Raw genomic sequence first — 21,478 nt, forward strand, 5'->3', positions numbered from 1 at the left:
TATATATATATATATATATATACATAGTACAGTTTCTAAATATAGACGTTTGAGGAAGTTAAAGTATAGTTGAACAGACGCTATATGGAGTTTCACATTGTTATGGAATTGCGGTATTATCGTTTTCCTCATGTAATATGTATATGTGTTAAGAATAATTACTTATTTGAGTAAATGCTTTATGGTCTAACGTTCTAGTAATTTCCGATATTGATGTTATCTTGAGTGTAATACACCATCTACTGGATAAATGAAGTACCTGTTAATGACTAATGTTAACATTGACAAACTGAAGAGAAAGAAACTGGGATAGCTAATTTATGTTTATTATTTTATTTAGACCAGATCTTCACATTGTATACGTTTGGAAGAACTTAATAAACAGAATTTGGACATCTTCATCCATCCCTGACTGGATGGGTGCAGTGGTTGTAATTTAACCCGAACCAATAAAATTCTTCACTACAATCCTCATGATTTAAAGTGTACATTTCAAGTTATTCAGAAGGTCATAATGAACAAGGATGGGCAAAAGCTTTCTCCAAAAAAGCAAGCACTTAAAATTAAAATGCTTCAGTGATCATCATACACACAATGAAGATATTTTCTGCTTTTTGCCTCTGACCATTGAAGGAAAGTCTTCAAAATATTTTTTTTTTAACCCAGAAGAAAAAAAATGTTTATTTTAGTGACCTGCTTATTACACATCCTGAGAGCTTAAAATGCTTGTAAGAATTTGTGATTGTACTTTGTTTTTCAATTTTTTTTTTGTTTTCACACTTGTTTACACAAAACACTCATTGAGATTATTTATAGATAGAACTGAACTTGTATTCACTACTTAAACAATCAAAATGTCAGCTTCTGTCTGTTTCTACATTATTTACACTTTATAAAGGAACTGTAGATGTTATTCCAAAACTAAACCATAAGTCCTGTTATTGAGTACATACAGTGGGACAAAAAAGTATTTAGTCAGCCACCAATTGTGCAAGTTCTCCCACTTAAAAAGATGAGAGAGGCCTGTAATTTTTATCATAGGTATACCTCAACTATGAGAGACAAAATGAGAAAAAAAATCCAGAAAATCACATTGTCTGATTTTTAAAGAATTTATTTGCAAATTATGGTGGAAAATAAGTATTTGGTCAGCTACAAACAAGCAAGATTTCTGGCTCTCACAGACCTGTAACTTCTTCTGTAAGAGGCTCCTCTGTCCTCCACTCGTTACCTGTATTAATGGCACCTGTTTGAACTCGTTATCAATATAAAAGACACCTGTCCACAACCTCAAACAGTCACACTCCAAACTCCACTATGGCCAAGACCAAAGATCTGACAAAGGACACCAGAAACAAAATTGTAGACCTGCACCAGGCTGGGAAGCCTGAATCTGCAATAGGTAAGCAGCTTGGTGTGAAGAAATCAACTGTGGGAGCAATTACTAGAAAATGGAAGACATACAAGACCACTGATAATCTCCCTCGATCTGGGGCTCCACGCAAGATCTCACCCCGTGGGGTCAAAATGATCACAAGAACAGTGAGCAAAAATCCCAGAACCACACGGGGGTACCTAGTGAATGACCTGCAGAGAGCTGGGACCAAAGTAACAAAGGCTACCATCAGTAACACACTACGCCGCCAGGGACTCAAATCCTGCAGTGCCAGACGTGTCCCTCTGCTTAAGCCAGTACATGTGCAGGCCTGTCTGAAGTTTGCTAGAGAGCATTTGGATGATCCAGAAGAGGACTGGGAGAATGTCATATGGTCAGATGAAACCAAAATAGAACGTCGTGTTTGGAGGAGAAAGAATGCGGAGTTGCATCCAAAGAACACCATACCTACTGTAAAGCATGGGGGTGGAAACATCATGCTTTGGGGCTGTTTTTCTGCAAAGGGACCAGGACGACTGATCCGTGTAAAGGAAAGAATGAATGGGGCCATGTATCGTCAGATTTTGGGTGAAAACCTCCTTCCATCAGCAAGGGCATTGAAGATGAAACGTGGCTGGGTCTTTCAGCATGACAATGATCCCAAACACACCGCCCGGGTAACGAAGGAGTGGCCTAGCCAGTCTCCACATCTCAACCGCACAGAAAATCTTTGGAGGAAGTTGAAAGTCCGTGTTGCCCAGCGACAGCCCCAAAACATCACTGCTCTAGAGGAGATCTGCACGGAGGAATGGGCCAAAATACCAGCAACAGTGTGTGAAAACCTTGTGAAGACTTACAGAAAACGTTTGACCTCTATCATTGGCAACAAAGGGTATATACCAAGTATTGAGATGAACTTTTGTTATTGACCAAATACTTTTTTTCCACCATAATTTGCAAATAAATTCTTCAAAAATCAGCCAATGTGATTTTCTGGATTTTTTTTCTCATTTTGTCTCTCATAGTTGAGGTATACCTATGATGAAAATTACAGGCCTCTCTCATCTTTAAGTGGGAGAACTTGCACAACTGGTGGCTGACTAAATACTTTTTTGCCCCACTGTAAGTAGTAATTTATGCAAAAAATACTGACATCGGTTTAAGCATATAGTTAGGAATTGTACAATTTCAAGCATTGTTCATCAGACTGATAATAACACACTGTTCAATGAAACTGTTTTATATGTGTACAGTATAACTGCTCAATCTCAATAAGTAGCTGAGTGGTGTTTCAGCCTTAGCCCCTATTTTTTTTTTTTAATTTATATATATTATTTATTTAATTTGCATATTTTTGATATTTAGTAATAAGGGGAGAAAATAGCAAATGAGCAGCTGATAAGCTTGTGGCACTTTAATTTTTCAAATTAAATGAAAACTATTATAATAAAGTGTTTGAGTTATTCTTGTGAGAGAGTCTACTTTTTGGGTTGAACTGGGTTAATTTTATTTAGTTAGAGTGACATGATAAAATTGGATGGAAATCTGTCACATAATTAGAAAGTTTAAAATTACCATAAACTAGATATGTTGAATTAACATGTAGTGATTGGGTTAAGTGAAATAATTTTATTTGAGTTGGATCAATAAAATGTAAACAGTTTGGAATAACTATACTAAATATAATCAATCCAAATTAATTCTTTGGGATTTGAGTAACAAACAGAGATGGCCTTATATTAACTAAAACAAATCATCTTTAAATTACAATGTTCATTTCTCTGAAACAGCTCAATTCAATTACTTGGAAATTTTACACAATCAAGTTAATCTAAAGACTCATTTATAGCCAGAATATCATCAAAAAAAAAAAAAAAATGTGAAAAAGCCACGGCCGGATAATACGCTTGGCGTTATGTTCTGAGCGTAAAGCATTTCGAAGGTTAAGTTTGGGATGAGCTCCAGCAGCACCACCTCGTGAACTGGTGAATGAAAACCGCGTTCGAACGCCTGCTTGAGCCCTTTTAAAACGCACACTTATTAGCTCGAACTGTATTTAAAAATGCCAATATTTTTAAGTTTGAATACTCAACACTGTGATTCGATTAATTGAAAAACACAGCAAACAAAAGAAATACATTGGAAAACAGTACAAGCTTTTCATATTAAGGTGTGAAAACATACACATACATACATGCTAGAAAACACATGGGAGTGACGAGAGACGGAGTGCACCAGTTAACTCGTAAACGACACCAGCGCTAGTTGCAGTATAACACGTGATGCACCGCGTATCCTAGTGGCTGTTAATACAATTAACAACAACTCAAAATTTATTCCTTTTAGAGAAGCAAGATGCAGAGGACAGAAAGATATGGAAGAAGATGATGCGCTGTGGCAACCCCTAATGGGAGCAGCCGAAAGAAGGTTCATTATTTTCTTCCACTGTTCAACTGTATTTATTTGTGGCTGCTATTCATTACCATTTCTCTTGGAACCCTAAGGTGGTAGACAGTAAGACTTTAGGAACTTTCAAAACAACTTTTTTTTTTTTTTTTTTTTTTTTTTTAAGAAATAAATGGAGAGGACAGGCAAGCTTTGTTGGGCTGAATGGCAGTGGCATAGCTAGGGGTGGGTGGCATTATTGGCCAAAAGGCTCAGTACAATTCGTGTGTGAAAAAACATCACGCATGAATGAAAAAAGTCAAATTCTCCGATTTTTATCCACAAATACTTCAAAAATAAATTTTTAGACTCTCCTTCTGTGACGGCATCAGACACAGCAGTTGAAATTTGAGGCAATAACAAAAAAACATTACACTGGAAGATAAGCAACTAATTTACAATTTCGTTTATTAATCCGAATGCGTTCTTGCTCGTCCCCACCTGTCACTTGTACACTACACTGGTTCTGGTTTTCGCAGCGTAATGATATTACACTAATAATCAGAACACGGCGTCTTATCAGCGCTTCTATACAGTGGACCCTTGACTTATTACCAGCCCTCGCGAACGAATTAAGTTCGTAACTCAAGACTATTTTTCCCATAAGTAATAATGGAAATACCCATAATGCGTTCCGAACCTCCCACTGCAACACTTAACCTTTTCATAATAAAAAAAGTGTTGTATAATGTGCATAATTTACCAAAACACCAATAATTTTTCTAATGTACTAACCAAAAAGTTATAAAAAGTGCCTAGCCTACCAGAAGTAGACTAGATTAAGCTCGGAGCATGGCGGCGCTCTTGGTCACAGAGGCTCAGGGCTCTCCTTTTCAGTGCACTTTTTTGTTGTTTTTGTACTTTTTTTTCTTGCTTGTTTGTGCACGATCGGTTCGGCAAACATCTGCTACACCCGTCAGAACCTTATAGACATCGGTGTCCAGAGCCAGACATCTGTTTCGAGTGTTTTTCATCACACGCACAACATCCCAGACAACATAGCGAGACCAGCAGGCTCTCCGTGGACTGTTGTCGGGTCTAGGAGACGACGCAGACAGAGGAGGGAAAGGAAGCAGAAGCGGGGCCGCAGATCTGGCGTTATGCTAAGGCTAAAGAAACAACCATACAAGCGCTATGCAGAACTTTTTTTTTTGCAACTTCTTTGCATCTTTTCGTACCATTTGTTTATTTGTTTATTTACTTGTTGTGTTCTACACATACGTCTGCACTGAAGGAGCTGCTTTTAATCTCATTGTACATGTGTATAGTGACAATAAAAGGCATTCTATTCTATTCTAGAAACAACAATTTCATACTGTACTCACCATTTAATTTGACATCTTTGGGCTGCAGGAAAGGAGGAGGAGGAGAATAAAACAGAAGGTGGTTGTTTAGAAAGAGCCTCCTTATGCAAATCATTTTTTTGTAAAATTGTCGAGATGGTGGATTTCGACATGCTGTACATATTAGCGAGATCGGTCACATGAACAGCACTCTCATATTTCCACACAATTTCCTTCTTTGTTTCGATTGCGATCGCTTTCTTTACCTTCGTTACCTTCTCTTCCTTCCTTAGCAATTATGTGTCTTGCTTGCATGGTCTTAGTGAATTATATATATTAGGTAAATCACTGCAATGACCGAAATTACGTCCACAAACACATGTATCTGGGCTCCGACTGACGCTTACTAACGCTCTCGGTTGTTTGTTTACAATCGCGCAAGCGGATACACGTGATCGCATTCGGGTCGTAACGCAAGATGATGGTCGTAAATCGAAACAAAAATTTTTTTCATAAATCAAGTTGTTCGCATGTCAGTCCGGTCGTATATCAGGGTTCGATTGTACTATATTCTCGTCTGGTCGATGCTCATAAATAATTACATATGAAAAATCATTGCCGTTTCTCTATATATGAATAAATCTATGCAACATTTCTCTTAATTTTTCCCTATACGTCATTTAGATATGTTGAAGCAAGCGGCACAAACTTGAACCACGCACCCCACTGCTGAATGGCCTGTTCTCATCTAAATTGTTCTATAGAAGGAACCCCGGTTGAGAAAGGCTGCTGTAAAGTAGTAACACAAACCTTTTTCTTCAGTGTTTTAATTTGGAATACAATGCGCAGTGTTCCCAATGCATTTGCGTGTATGGAAATAAAAGCGGTAAGAATTTTGAGCCTTAGTCACTTTTGTTAAACACACTGCTGTTATATTCTGAACATATGTTTTCAAACAATACAAAATGAACACTATTAACAAATACATACAAGAGTTAAGAAGGCAGACGTGCAATTTGAGATACACTTAGTCGGAGTTTCGTTCTCACGATGGCGTCTGGAGAGTAAGTGCAGAACAAACACTGAAGTGAAGCTCGTCTGCTACACTACCTACCATCACGAAAGTGGCGCACTTACCCTCCCTCGGCAGAGCTGCCTTCCATTCGCCTTTTTCAAACGTGTCCTGTTCGTACCAAACGTAGTAGTGCATAATGTTCAAGTCATCTTCCGCTTATTCGGTAACAGGCACTTGGCTCACAGAGCTGTGATTGGTGAATAAACCAAATTATTAGGGAAAATGTGGCCGAGCACCCACAGGACCCGTTGTCAACCCACCAATGAAACAGGCCGATGGGGCAGAACCCTTGAATAGGACACTGTGATGTGAAGTGATGAAAGCAGTGTGACATGCAACCAGACTAACTGGAAATTGATTCAAAGTAATGAATCGTCTGCGATTCAAGAAAAACAAAATAATTAAATGAACGGAGCGGGAAAACCGCATTACGAGCGCTTCACATGAGATACAAAACACAAAAAATAGCGACGGCTACTTTGAGAACATTTCCACAGATGTTATAAAAAAAAAAAAAAAAAAAAAACTCCACCAGTGTGGTGTGGCCTGCCAACTGTCATCATCTCATCTGTCCAAATAACACGGACTTTCATTTATACGATACTTGAGTCTAAATCAACGGACCTCAAAGTGTCCAAGTACTCGCTGCAGAACCAAAATCGAGGGCGTTGGAGTTGGAGTAAGGGAAGCACCCCCTGTATTTCTAGGTGGAAAGAACATCATTATATGGATTCTTGGTTTTGCAGCGAGAGGCACTTTACCAAAAGCCGACTCTGGCAAGCGCGTCTCATTGTAACTGAAACTGTGTGCGCGTTAAGATAATTGGAAGGGATTAGAAGGTGGGAAAGTGGACTGGATGAATTAAGGCAACGTTAAAACAAGCTGCTAGTTACCCCACAAAAGTAGCCAGCCACTGCCAGTGCAGTATTTGGTCATTATGGCCTGCAGTTCACAGTCGTGTGGATATCACTGGTACTAAGTTCGTGCCCATGCAGTGGTTTTCTAGTTTTAGTGCCCAGTTTATCCAAAGATAGCTTTGGACTCGCACACAGACTGTCAAGACAGGGGGCCTGCTGGTTTAGTTTAGGGCTTTGTTTGTGTGGGCAGTTAGGAACCAAAACGTGGATTTTCTGCCTTAGTGCCTAATATTTTCTTTTAGATCTATTCCTTCATTAATACCCAAGTATTTGTACGTGTTGTCTGGTCCAATTCTCGATCATGGCGGATGTTCATTTGCTTAGTTTAACTTGCTTGAGGCCTAAAATGTCAAAGCAGGTGCGATTCACAAACACTTTCACCAAGCACAGCTCTTTTATGTGCCAGTTGGCTGGAGGATGTATAGCTTTAGGTCATCCACTAAAAAAATACTTGAGGGTTCAGTTGATTTCAAGAGAGGACATTAACCTACGGGCAAGGTTACAGGTTAGGGGTGTTAACGCGATGCACAAGTAGAGCGGAGATCACGTGTCTCCTTGATATGCCCTCGTGTTACTGTGATCCGTCCTTTGTCACAATAAATGTGTTTGAAAGTGCACAAGGGTGCTGGTGAAATTGATCAGAATGGGCAGACGTGACACAATTCCATCCATCCGATGATCCAGCCTGGTGGCACAATACTACAGTCCTGGCTCTTTTATAACACAGAAGCGTTCTGCCTTTCTTGCAGCTCCACGGATTTCTTCAGGCCTTTGCCACATTAAGTAATGTTTCCAGCGATTTGCAGTTATGACCTGCATTTATGTAATCTCAGTGAACCCGGGGCTGGTTGTGTGGTCATGTGATGTGACTTGTCCAATGACTCCCTCCATTGAGTCCACAGCTCACCCCCCTCAAACAGTTTTGATTTTGTCTTTAGTCATAGAGGTGGCTTTGTGTGCTGACAACTAATTGAATGCGCATCCAGAAGTACAATACAAAGAAGGAATAAAGGCAGGGGTTTCAAACCTCACAAACAGAGGAGAAGCTGGTGTGTCTGATGATGGAGGAGGATTGTTTTGTGTACCACGATGGAATGGAAACAAAGAGAAGGTGGCTGAACTCGCCATACCTGTAAAGCCTTCAGACTGTGCCACCTCGGTCAGAAAAAGGAGATAAGAGGACTGAGCCAGAAGGTCAGCACTTAAGTCAGTAAACCTGACACGGGCAGTGATGTTCAAACTGGCATGGTCCAGTGATGAGATAAGCACTGGAGGTGGGCAAATCGGACACACCCCATCACTAGAAGTCACCTAATGCGACACTGGCTTTAGTTAACTACTAGCAGTTGGTCTTTTGTGTCACTTGACCTCCATTTATTTCTCATTCGGTTCCACTATTGTTGGTGTAGACATCTGTAAATTCTCTTATCTTTACACTCTGCCATAACCCAGTGCAGGGTGGCGAGGTGCCATAGTCACAACTTAGGTGCAGCCTCTACAACGGGCGTCTTCCACTTAGCAGAAGTTCCGAGTTTGATTTCAGATTCTTCAACCATCACAAATGAAAAGAAATGGAATGGCAGGGGGTTGGGTTTTCTGCCCACATCTGTAGTTTGCTTATCCAGGCCGCTTCTTCATTACATTCTTGGGGAATCTTCATATACTTTTCTTTTTCCTCCAAAATCTTAAGTTTCTTTTGTGCCTGGTGGCAAAAGTTATCACAAGGTGGCCCCCATTTAGTATTCTATAGGACTTAAGGGTCTGTGTTTTTCCGTTTATAACTTTTAGGCTTCTAAATACATTCGGAGTTTGTCATTGTGAAGCTGCAGTTGTCTTGTGTTAAGACACAACTCCAGAGGTTCACGTGTTGGAATTCTGCAAGGACCCCAATTCAATGCCCCCATTCCGTAGAGAATCTTTATTTCATTTCATCCAGCGTGGAGTGTCAACGTGTTGATGTTTCTTTCGTTTGATCTTTTATTTTGTTTTCGGCTATGTCATTTTCTTTTATTCCCCCTCTACTCAATTTAGCATTAATGGTGGTATAAATGCTGCTACTTTCCTGTATTAATTTCTTTTCACTCTAATCACTATTGACTTATTTGCTTACTTACAATGTTTCCAATTAAAGCTCGGCTATTGTACTTTATTTGCATGTAGGGATTACGGTTTTGGCCTCCAGTGAGTACGAGCCCTCCTGGCATATCCTCCATTTGGAAATTCAGGATTTGTTGCATAAACCTAACAGTACATGAGCTCATCTTCAACTGATTGCTGGTCCAGTCCTCTCATTTCCTCACTCGCAGTACCCTTATAGTGTGGTCTTATCTGTTCATTGTTGTGGCGCCGCTGTGAATTTTTCTGTGGCTGTGCAGATTGCTCTTTTGTGAAAACCGCTTACCACATTCAGAACAGGAAAACGGCTTCTCTCCCGTGTGAATTCTTGAGTGCACGACGAGATCCTTCTTCACTGAAAATCGCTTGCCACATTCGGGACAGCCAAATGGCTTCTCTCCGGTGTGAATGCTTTTGTGGGTCTGTAGGTTACACTTGTGGGAAAACTGTTTCCCACATTCTGAACAGCAATATGGCTTCTCTCCTGTGTGAATTACTTGGTGCTTCTTAAGACTGCTCCTTTCAGAAAACTGCTTGCCACAGTCTGAACAGCAATACGGTTTCTCCCCAGTGTGAATTCTCGTGTGAGTCCGAAGATTGGAGATTTGTCGGAATCGTTTGCCACATTCAGAACAGCAATACAGCTTCTCTCCACTGTGTATTCTTTTGTGAATCTGAAGACTTCTACTTAATGAAAACTGTTTGCCACATTCAGAACAAGAAAATGGTTTCTCTCCAGTGTGAATTGTTTTATGGTTCTGAAGTTCGCTGTTGGTACAGAATCGTCTGTCACATTCAGAGCACCAGTATGGCTTCACTCCCGTATGAGTTATTATGTGTCTCATTAGATTGCACTTGTGTGAAAACTGCTTGCCACATTCAGAACAGCAATATGGCTTCTCTCCGGTGTGAACTCTTGTGTGGTTGCGAAGATCGGCGAGTCTTGTGAATCGATGGCCACATTCAAAACAGGAATATGGCTTCTCACCAGTGTGTATTTTCTTATGTCCGTAAAGACCACTCCTGCGACAGAATCGCTTGCCACATACGGAACAGCAGTACGGCTTCTCCCCAGTGTGAATTCTTATGTGAATCCGAAGCTTTCTCAAATGAGGAAATTGCTTGCCACACTCAGAACAAGAATAAGATTTGCCTCCTGTACAAAAGGTATAAAAAGGAAGAATTAATTACTTTTAGTCCAATTTCGTTATTGACATTAAGTTACAACATTAAATAAATGCTGGTTGAATTTATGAACAAGTTTTTCAAAGCATAAGCAATGCATGTGAAGAGACAACTTGATCACTTTGCCTTCTGAATTATAAATACCAAAATGAGCACAATCACTGCAGACAAGTTTAACAAGTACACTAAATTGATCACATGTGATTGAGCCAACTGACAAGACTACGGGTCACATTGATAGCAACATTACAGAACTGCATCATTATTGTACTGTCTCAGTCTGAACATATGTTGTTCATTTTATTCAATTAAGGAGGAAAAATGTTCGAATCTTCAGTTATGATACTGAAGGGCATTTCATTTACAGAAATAGTGTGCCATGCCACACATGTGAATTGCACTTTTAATAATCAGAATGCCGAACGACATTTCTGTACAATTAAACTGAAGCCACTGAAATCCAAAGGGTACAGCAAAATAGCACATTTAAATCAGCAAAGCTAAACAAGGGAATGGATACATTGACACAGTAATGTACAGGCATACAGGAGCTGCAGGGGTCTGGGAAAAAAAGAATTAAGAGGACGAGAAACACAGGACCACCACAGTTGACTGTGTCTGCTCTGGAACTCTGGGAGTTGCAGGTGTAACCAGGACAGGCCACCTCTGTGATACACCAGCACCATATAACCATCTGAATAGTAAAGGTCATGTATTGTTATTTATCTAAGTTAATCAAATAGAAATATTTAATGCCTGCTTAATTTGTGTGTAAATTTAGGTCTCATTTAATGAATTTTCATCATGTAGGACTGGACAATATTGAGCTGTATGAATTCTGTGATAATATTGACCTGCAATTTAATATCTGATACGTCTAAAACGTGTTTTCAAAACGCCTTGATGGTTTGAAGATTAGGACCCTGCAGACACACACACACACACATCTGCACCAAACATGTTTTCTCACTGTATGAATTATGAAATATTAGAGATCAGGTTTATTTTCCGAAATCCAACAATTTCATGAATAGCTGTGCCTCAAAGAAACACTTTAAAATCATCACAAAGCTGCTCCATGCATTTTTGTTTTATGTCTTAGCTTTGCTTTTCCGTTGTATGGATTGTGTCCACCCCCTTTGCCTGCTTTGTCTGTATCCGTATCCGACAGTCGCGGTCACCTCAGTAAACACTGCACTCTTGTTTGGACCACTTTTAAATAAGGAAGGATAAAGCCCTCGAATTATTGCCACCCTAATCACATATCTTAATGCATGTATTAGTAAAGTACATTTTTTTTTAATGAGAACAGGCCATTCAGCCCACTTAATTTCTCCAAAACATCATTAGATTTTCAATGTTTCTACAATCCTTCTGTATACCACACAACTTTTTATTTTTTTTGTGTGAAGAAAAACTTCTTAATGTTTGTGTGTAGTACTACGGTGTTGTATCGTGTTCTCATTACATCCATAATAGCGAAGTCAAGCAAAACACCACCTTTCAATGGCTAACTAAAAAAAAAGACTACAATATGCAAGGTTTTGAGGCAACACAGGCACATCTTGCCTGAAGAAGAGGCCGGAGTTGCCTTGAAAGCTTGCACATTGTAATCTTTTTAGTTAGTCAATAAAAGGGGGTTATTTTGCTTGACTTCTCATTACTAAGCTTTGTGTGGAATTTCCCCTTCACAAGTTTCCAACTGTGTCCCCGTGTTCTTGATGAACTCCTTTTAAAGTCACCGTCTTGATCCACTGGACTAATTCCCTTTAAAATTTTAAACACTTCAGTCAGGTCACCTCTTAATCTTTTGCTTAAACTGTAAAGGCTCAGCTCTTTTAATCTTTCTTCATAACTCACCCCCTGTAGCCGTGGACTCTGCCCAGTTGCTCTTATCTGGACATTTTCTTGTGCTTCTATGTCCTTTTTGTAGCCTGGAGACCAAAACTGCAACCAGGACTCCAGATGAGGCCTCACCAGTGTGTGACGATGTGGATTCGCTCCATTCTCCTATGCAGCTTCAAGGAGCTCTTGAACCCTGCACTGTTGGTAATGTTACCGATGAACTCGGCAGTGAGGCATAACAAATGGAGCAAGGGGATGGTGCAATAGTGCTTTTATTAAGAACAACAAAATAAGTGTCCAAATAAATAAAGTGCAGTGCCTCAAAAAGTCATTAAATAAATAATCCATAAAACAAGTGCTGAAGTGGAGGTTAAAAACACCATAGAAAAAAAACAAACGGTGTCTTCTGTTTACCTGGCTTCTCAACAGGGGAGTCGCCCTTCCTGCAGCTGACCTTACTACTGTCTGGTTGCCTTCTCGGCTTCCTTACCGGACCGAGACTTGGGTTCCTCAAGGACCAGGTCGCTCACGCTGAGGCTCACCTTCCCAAGACTCCACAACTCCCGCTGCCTTCTCGGCCTTACGCGGCCATCCGTCCTTCATCCCTGGTCACTCCAGCAACTTGATCGCTCAGCTGGAGCGACTGCTTCCTTCTGCCCCACCGAGTGTCGGCCAAACACCCCTGCTAGGCCCCACTGTCCAGCTGCCTGCCTGTGATCCTTCGCTTGCTCTCTCCACTGCTTCCTACTCTCTTTTTCTGCCTCCTTAGCTGTCTCGCGCTTCTCTTTATGAAGAGGACGTGGCAGCTGTGGCAAATCAGCAGCCCCTGGGAACAATTACGGATGCGGACTGCTTTTCACCCGTGCACCTAGGTGAGAAATGCCCACATCACAAATTCTCCAGGACCTGCTTCAGCCACACAACCATGCCCTCTCACTAAGCCGCGAGTGTGGCGATTATTTATTTAAAACTGGCCTTTGTGTGATATAGCAGGTCCACAGCTCCCATCAGTGTGTTATAAAGCTTGAGCAGAACCTCCTGTGACTTGTACTGCACACATCAAGGCGCTATATAATCCGACAGTCTGTTAGCCGCCTTAATGGTTTCTGAACACTGCCTGGATGTGCATAGTGATGAATCCACTCTGAATCCTAAACCTCTCAAAAAGTGGACTTTTTATTTTCAGACACCTCATTGTCTATTTCTCTCTTTCATTTTTACTTCCTATGTGTAACATTTCACATTTATATATGCTGAATTTAGTTGTTCACAAATCTGCCCAAGTCTCTCTGACCCTCTGGCAACTCCACAGTGAGGAATGTTAAAATTCCAAACTATGTTCATTCATCCCCAAGTTTAATTCTTCTCAGGGGTGAATGTATCTGACACAGAGGCTAAATTGGACTTTTTGGCTGTCTACCTTATTACTGCAGGTCAACACTAATAATATAACTTTGCATTAATCTGAGGTATTAAAGAGAAATTTCATATATTTAAGCACTAATGTTGAACGAAAATATCGAATTTAAATTTTGGCTGGCGCCTTATCAAGAATATACAGAGGGGATGCGATTTATAACAGAGGGGATGCGATTTATAACAGAGGGGATTCCCTTCATTGCTGATTAGAAAGCAGGTGTGCAAAAAAAACGCATAGAATTTGTGAGCAATTGGGAAAGACCTGGATTTTACAAGAGACACGGTGTTCATCATAACTGGAGGGGATCATTTGTTTAATCGCAAAATATGGCAGCAAAACTGCCTGTCAGACTGATCAGAGCGTCATCCAGATGTTTTAATCTTACATCACAGGCTGTGAAGCCATGTTGTGAGGCACCTCATAAAAATGTAGTCTTGAAGGAAAATTCAAATCACTTGATAACCAAAAGATCATAATCTGACCAATAGCTAAAATCAGGTTCTCGACTGGGAGTCTCTGTATCAGTAACTTAAAACAAAAAAAAAGTACACCACCAAAAAAATATTCCTGCAGTTTAAAACACCGCTTATTAAATATTCACTCTCTTGAAAATAGTATGATTGTTACCAAAGCAGCATCAAGGACAAACTCTGACTTGTGTCTTGTCACTGAACCCTAGCTTAATCAATCGGACACGTTCCCCTTAGCCTAGGCAGCACCAAACGGTTACACATTACTTCATAAATCAAGAGATGCAGAGAGGCTGAGGTGGCGGCCTTGGATAAATCTTTGTGACAAACTTCCTCTAAAAATGTAGACAAATTTGCATCCTTTGAGGCACTCGCATTAGATATTAAAACAGAGATTCAACTGAAGTAGTAAAAAGTCCACTGGATGTTTGAGCTGCACACATTCAATAGTTCAAAAGTGTCAGTTATCAAACCATTACCTAAAAGACCTGAGCTACACTCACATACACTTAATAACTATAGACACATTTCAAATTTACTCTCTCTCTGTAAAATACTTGAAAAAGAAGCTGCCAGGAAGTCCCAGTCTCCCCTTACACATCACAATTTGAGAAGCCTGGCTTCCACAATGGTCATAGTACAGAAACGGCACTAATACGGAAGGTGTAAACAACATTCTGATATCATCTGATGAAAACAATTTCACAGTAATTATGTTGCTTTCATTAAAAGTAACATTGACCATTCTAATTTACTAGAAGGGCTGGAAAAGGGCATGGGGCTCACAAGTACTCTGCCTGCTTTAGTTCTTATCAAATCTTTACCAGTATGAACAGAAATGTGCGGACATTACTAAATTATACTCAGAAGTTAGATAGTGCTCAGTACTTGTAAAGTGAACAGTTAAGGTCCAAGCATCCACTGGGAACGCTCATTAGACACCAGAATGTTAATTTTCACTCATATGCCTTTCTCTTAGGCCAAATTGTGTTTCTAATGCTATCCTTAATTAGATGTGTTACTAAATTAAAAAGGTATGGATGGATGAGAACGACTCGTCTCTCAACAAACAAAAACAGAAAAGCTCATTATTGGAGGGAATGATGCTGATCACAACAAGGTTCTGTCACTTTTTAAACACAGGGTGGACTCACCACTAATTTTACTTAATTGGCCTGAAGTGTAGTGGTTATCTTTGATGCTAGCATGTAATTAAAAACACACCATCCAAAATCTGTGTTACCCATCTTAAAAATATTGGAAGATTAAGTCTTTTGTAAATATATAGGTTGCTGAGAAAGTAATCCCTGCATTTACTTCTAGTAGGACTGACTACTGCCCTGTGGTGTTCACTGACTGATCTAATCATTCTTCATGCAGCTTTCAGTTAATTCAAAATGCTGCTGCAAGAATATAAGAAACACAAAGTACGAACACATACCACCAGTCCTCAAGTGCTTACCACTGGCTGCCAAGTAAGTTTAACCCTCCATTTAACATATAAAGCCTTAAATGGACAAGGCCCTGCTTACTTAACTTATCATTACTTACAAATCATATTTGGACTATTAAGTACATTACAAATGAGACTCCATCTGAATCTTCAAACTCACATCCTTATTTTATGCAATTCCATGTCTTCTCTTAATCCCCAATGACTCTGACATCACTCATCTCCCCCTTTTCTCATATCAGGTAGCTCTTTAAACTTTCTCGAGTGTCCCGGTCTTGTCTTGTGTAGACCAACATGTCTTCAGGACTGAGTTAAACAGCTCAAGTATTACCTGTTGATTTGTACACCACACATGGCAGACTCTATACATCTCAACTTCCAATTAAAACCTTTAATTGCTTCTGCTCATGGTTTTCTTATGGACAGCATTAAGACTCATTTCATGCCTTATGTGAAGAATTCCAAACTCCATTCTTCTATATTGTGCACTTTTCTCTAATATTTTAAAATCCGAGAAGTTGTCAAATTTTACTTTTATTCTCATCTCCGAGTTCAGAAAGACACACACACAAAAATCTGGATGCCATTCAGTTATTGCAGCACTGATTTTTACCGCCGCCTCTCCTACAGCTCCACAGACCGACGGCCAAACAGCCCACTGCTTTACAGGTCAAGTGGGCCTTTTACTCTTTTGAGGGAAAAAGAGCTCTGCTGTTCACATCACATCGTAGCTTGTGTTACGAAATGCAGCAAAACTGCAGATTGCACTACACTGCATAGAGAAGCTGTGGGTGCTACACTCGTTTTTGAAAATCTTTTAGTTTCTCAACTCATATCTAACAGTCATTAAACACCGCGATAAATGAAACTGTCAGAAGCCCTATCTCCCGCGTGTGGGCTCTTAGAATGGATTTTGTGTGAAGTCTGCATGTTCTCCCTGAAGGTGTAACTCTGGACACACAGATTCCCATCCATGCTCCAAATAGGCCCTGGCACTGGTGAGAGAGTATGACTTTATATAAAGAGGAGGACACACAGGTAACTGAAAGGACAAGAATGAAAGCAGACAAAGAAACAAAACACTGCTTAACAAAGAGAGATTGAAAGCTGAACGGCAAAATGACTTCTTACTTGCTCTTTTCTGACTATACAGTAATGCCCCACTATATCCCGGTTCAGCTATCGCGCCCCCGCTACATTGCAGATTTATTAATACTAGGGGGAGGAGCCCCGTGCTCACTTCACTCACCCACCCCCGGGTTTGGTTTACCAGATAAACAATTTAACAAGATTGTTATTTTCAAGGGAATTGTCACATATGTAATATTTTCATTTTTACTTTAAAACTTTTGTAAAAACAATATTTGTCCTTTATTTCCTGCCCTGGGCACGATTAAATCTTTCTTGCAGGACTTATAATGCTGCTCGCGTTGTGAAGTGGGGGGGTCTGAACGCACACTAAAGAGATGCAATCGGTTCAGCTGGTGTCTTACTGCTGTTGCTGGCCAGCTGTGTGTTGCGCTTGTCGTGCTTTGCGTCAGTCACTTAAAAGCCTGTACAGCAGCCGTCCTTTTGCCACTTCACATCTCTGCTGCTCGCTTTGTGAAGGGGGGGAGCTGAACGAACGCTAAGCAGAAGTGGACGGATCAGCTACTGGCTTTGTGCTGCTTCTGCCAAGATGCCTGTTCTGAAGGAGAAGGAAGATGAGGGGGTGAGGGCTGAACGCATGCTAAGGAGAAGTGCTCGGATCATCTGCTGGCTTTCTGCAGCTGCTGCTGGCAAGCTGCGTGTTCTGTTTCTCGCCAAAAGCATTCCAACAACTGCCAGGTTAGATGTCAGTGAACTTGTTTAAAATTGCTTGTAAGTAGGGCGTGTCGAAGTGTCTGTCCGAGGTGATCTGGTCTCGATCATTTCTCTCAACCCCACACTCCCCAGAGGTGTGCTACGCTCCTGCCACTTCATGTTGTGAAGGGGGAAGCTGAATGCAAGCTAAGGAGAAGTGGACTTTGTGCCGTTCCTGCTTGTCAATCATTTAAAAGCCTTTTCAGCAGCTGTCCTTCTGTCTCACTGCCTTGTCTTGTGTGGTGTTAAAATGCTTTATAATATAGACAAGCCAGCCCGCGATCTAGAGAATCGTAAATCCAAAAAGGGCAATCGGTTTCTGTCCCGTCCGATATTTGGATGGATGACATATCATGGAGGGTGGGTGCGTCTGGGGAAATGTCATTTAATTAAATGAGCATATCTGTACTAAAGTGGTTTCTTATTGTGGAGACGTGATTCCGTTGCCTTTGCTGACACCGACTGCTAGCAGAGTGGAGCACAGCAAGTTTAGTTTACAGGTTGTGGTGTTCGTGTGCCAGCCACTGAGTCTGGGAAGCCGCTGGGTTCGAGTCTGTGACTGTCATGTGATCTGTATTACTGGCACAGTGGATTAGAGCAAGTGCAGTGTACAGGTTGTGTTGTTTGGGCGCCACCTACTGACTCTGGGAAGCCGCTGCGTTTGACACTGGGACGTGTGCCACGGCGCAGTACGTATGCGCCTCGGTGGGAAGCTGCTGCATGATGAAATATCATGGAGGGTGGGTGCGTCCAGGGACAGTTCATTTCAACGCGCTTCTGTTATTGTTTTTCTTCATGCAGTCTCGTTTATGTTTTTTTATGGCTGTCATCGTATATGCGGTGGTGTGGGCGGTTGCGTCTGGGCGGCTGTACAACCTGGCATGCACACTTTACCTCAGGTTTAGTTCACAGGTCGTAAGGCATGGTAAAGTTTCCATTTAATTCAATAACCCCATTTGAACTAAAGCGGTTTCTTTGTGTGGGCGCCTTCGTTCATTGTTTTTATCCATGGTGTTTGGGCACCACCTACTGACTCTGGGAAGCCGCTGCGTTTGACACTGGGGCGCCGTGCCACCGCAGTGCGCTTGTGCCTTGGTGCGTCCGCCGTGCATAAATTAACTGTGGTTTAGTAATATAGATGTTACTCATGTCTTTAGCCCAACATTCACATATCATATGTGTTTTAATAAGTTTACGTGTTTAAAGCGTGTGGGAGGGGTATTTTAAGGCTTAAACTATATTAAAAAAAAAAAAAAAAAAGGTCTTTCTATATCACAGATTTTCACCAATCGTGGGTGGGTCTGGAACGTAACTTCCGCGATAGGCGGAGGATCACTGTATATGATATTATTAGACAGTCGGCCCACAAACCTCTCGGCCACACTGACATTCACCCGAGAAACCAAAACACTAAAATGGCACCCTGATCCTGTCCGTCTGCTGCTGGGTCCTTCTAATCACACTGGGGTGTATTAGTTATCCCTCCACACCTAACCTTACACTTCTATCTTAAAACAATCTGGGATTAGGTGTGAATTTGAAAAAAGCAGGTGTCCATGACTGCTTGTGGCATAAGAGGGTTGGACGTGGCCTTCACAAAAAGAACATGGCCTTTACACAATGGTAGGGTCTCGTCCTAAACTTGCACTCTCATTCCCATTCTCACCAGAATCAATCCCATTGAACACAGCAGCACTTGAAAATGATGCCTTAGAGAAGTTGGTCAACAAATCTGCAAAAACTAATCAGTCAATGATCCCAACACCACCAGCTGTTAAGCCTGAACCTCCAAAAATCAATGAATTCAAATCTAGAGAATGCTTTCCATGGAGTGCAGGCTCAAAACACTTACATTTACAACTACTGTACAATGCATTACCAAACATTTAAATACAACCCAGCACTGGGGGGATTCACAAACCAATGCGTTTCTTCATGCGGATTCCAAGTGCTTATAAATGGGAAAGGTCACATCACAAAGGGATCAGTCGAGGCCCGGGTTACAAACCACCACCACCAGTACTGTAAGCCAAAAGGGTGCTGGGTGAAATTGGGCTACTGTTTACTGAAAGAAGTAGGGGAGGCACAACCAGAGGCAGGAGGAGAGGAGGAAAGTAAAGAGAGTGGAACTGAGGGTAGGAACGTTGAATGTTGACAGTTAAGACAGTTAAAGGTAGAAAAAGTTAGCTGATATGATGGAGAGAAGGAAGGTTGCCATATTGTGTGTTCAAGAGACTAAATGGAAGGGGATTACGTTCAGGTGGATCGGAGGTGGATTCAAATTGTTCTATCATGGTGTGGATGGGAGGAGAAATGGAGTAGGGGTTATTCTGAAGGAACAGCATGTCAAGAGTGTTTTGGAGGTGAAAAGAGTGTCAGGCAGAGTGATGATTATGAAGCTGGAAATTGAGGTGTGATGATGAATGTTGTTAGTGCATATGCACAGCAAGTTGGGTGTGTGATGGATGAGATTTCGGGAGTGAGTTGGATGAAGTGATGAACAGTGTACCCAAGGTACAGAAAGTGGTGATTGGAACGGATTTCAATGGGCATGTTGGTGAAGGGAACAAAGGAGACAAGGAGGTAATGGGTAGGCATGGTGTAAAGGAGAGGAATGAAGGAGGTCAGAGGACAGAGGATTTTGCCAAAAGGATGGACATGGCTGTGGTGAATACGTATTTTAAGAAGAGGGAGGAACAAAGGGTGATATACAAGAGTGGAGGAAGATGCACACAGGTGGATGACATCCTATGCAGAAGAGTCAATCTGAAGTAGTGGCAGGGGAAAGTATAGTTAAGCGGCATAGGATGGTGGTCTGTAGGATAACGTTGGAGATCAAGAGCAAGAGAGTGAGGGCAGAGCCAAGGATGAAATGGTGGAAGTTGAAAAAGGAAGACTGCGAGGTTGAGTTTAGGGAGAAGGTGAGACAGGCACTGGGTGGCAGTGAAGAGTCACCAGACAGCTGGGAAACTACAGCAGATGTGGTAAGGGTGACAGCAAGAAGGGTGCTTGGCGTGGCATCTGGAAAGAGGAAGGAGGAAAAGGAAACCTGGTGGTGGAATGGGGAAGTACAGGAGAGTATACAGAGGAAGAGGATGGCGAAGAAGAAGTGGGATAGTCAGAGAGATGCAGAAAGTTGACAAGAGTACAAGGAGATAAGGCGCAAGGTGGAGAGAGAGGTGGTGAAGGCTAAAGAAACGGCGTATGATGAATTGTAAGAGAGGTTGGACACTAAGGAGGGAGAAAAGGACCGGTGGGCTACAGAGAGGGACCGAGCTGGGAAAGATGTGCAGCAGGTTAGGGTGATAAAGGATAAAGATGGAAACGTACTAACAAGTGAGGAGAGTGTGTTGAGCAGATGGAAAGAGTACTTTGAGAGGCTGATGAATGAACAGAACAAGAGAGAGAGAAGAGGTTGGATGATGTGGAGATAGTGAATCAGAAGTGCAACGGATTAGCAAGGAGGAAGTAAGGTCAGCTATGAAGAGGATGAAGAATGGAAAGGCCGTTAGTCCAGATGACATTCCTATGGAAGCATGGAGGTGTTTAGGAGAGTTGGCAGTGGAGTTTTTAACCAGATTGTTTAATGGAATCTTGGAAAGTGAGAGGATGCCTGAGGAGTGGAGAAGAAGTGTACTGGTGCTGAGATTTAAGAATAACGGGGATGTGCAGGACTGTAGTAACTACAGGGGGATAAAATTGATGAGTCACAGCATGAAGTTATGGGAAAGAGTAGTGGAAGCTCAGTTAAGAAGTGAGGGTGATGATTAGTGAGCAGCAGGAAGGTTTCATGCCAAGAAAGAGCACCACAGATGTGATGTTTGCTCTGAGGGTGTTGATGGAGAAGTAGAGACAAGGCCAGAAGGAGTTGCATTGCACCTTTGTGGACCTGGAAAAAGCAGATGACAGGGGGCCTTGAGTGGAGATGTGGTATTGTATGAAGAAGTCGGTTGTGGCAGAGAAGTACATAAGAGTTGTACAGGATATGTACGAGGGAAGTGTCACCGTGGTGTGGTCTGCGGTAGGAGTGACAGAGGTGGGATTACATCAGGG

At 41.5% G+C, this 21,478-nt stretch overlaps 1 protein-coding gene across 1 annotated transcript in view; it reads right to left on the reverse strand.

Moving 5' to 3' along the window:
* Nucleotides 1-6,703: 6,703 nt before the first annotated feature.
* The window catches only part of LOC114669329 (zinc finger protein 729-like), a 119,656-nt gene continuing 104,881 nt past the window's right edge, over nt 6,704-21,478 (reverse strand). Inside the window, exon 11 of the mRNA XM_051921747.1 lies at nt 6,704-10,363. Within this exon, the coding sequence (XP_051777707.1) occupies nt 9,420-10,363 (944 nt within the window). The 3' untranslated portion in view covers nt 6,704-9,419. The remainder of the gene's footprint in view (nt 10,364-21,478) is intronic.

The sequence above is a fragment of the Erpetoichthys calabaricus genome, assembly GCF_900747795.2.
Source record: "Erpetoichthys calabaricus chromosome 1 unlocalized genomic scaffold, fErpCal1.3 SUPER_1_unloc_22, whole genome shotgun sequence".
Classification (NCBI taxonomy): domain Eukaryota; kingdom Metazoa; phylum Chordata; class Cladistia; order Polypteriformes; family Polypteridae; genus Erpetoichthys; species Erpetoichthys calabaricus.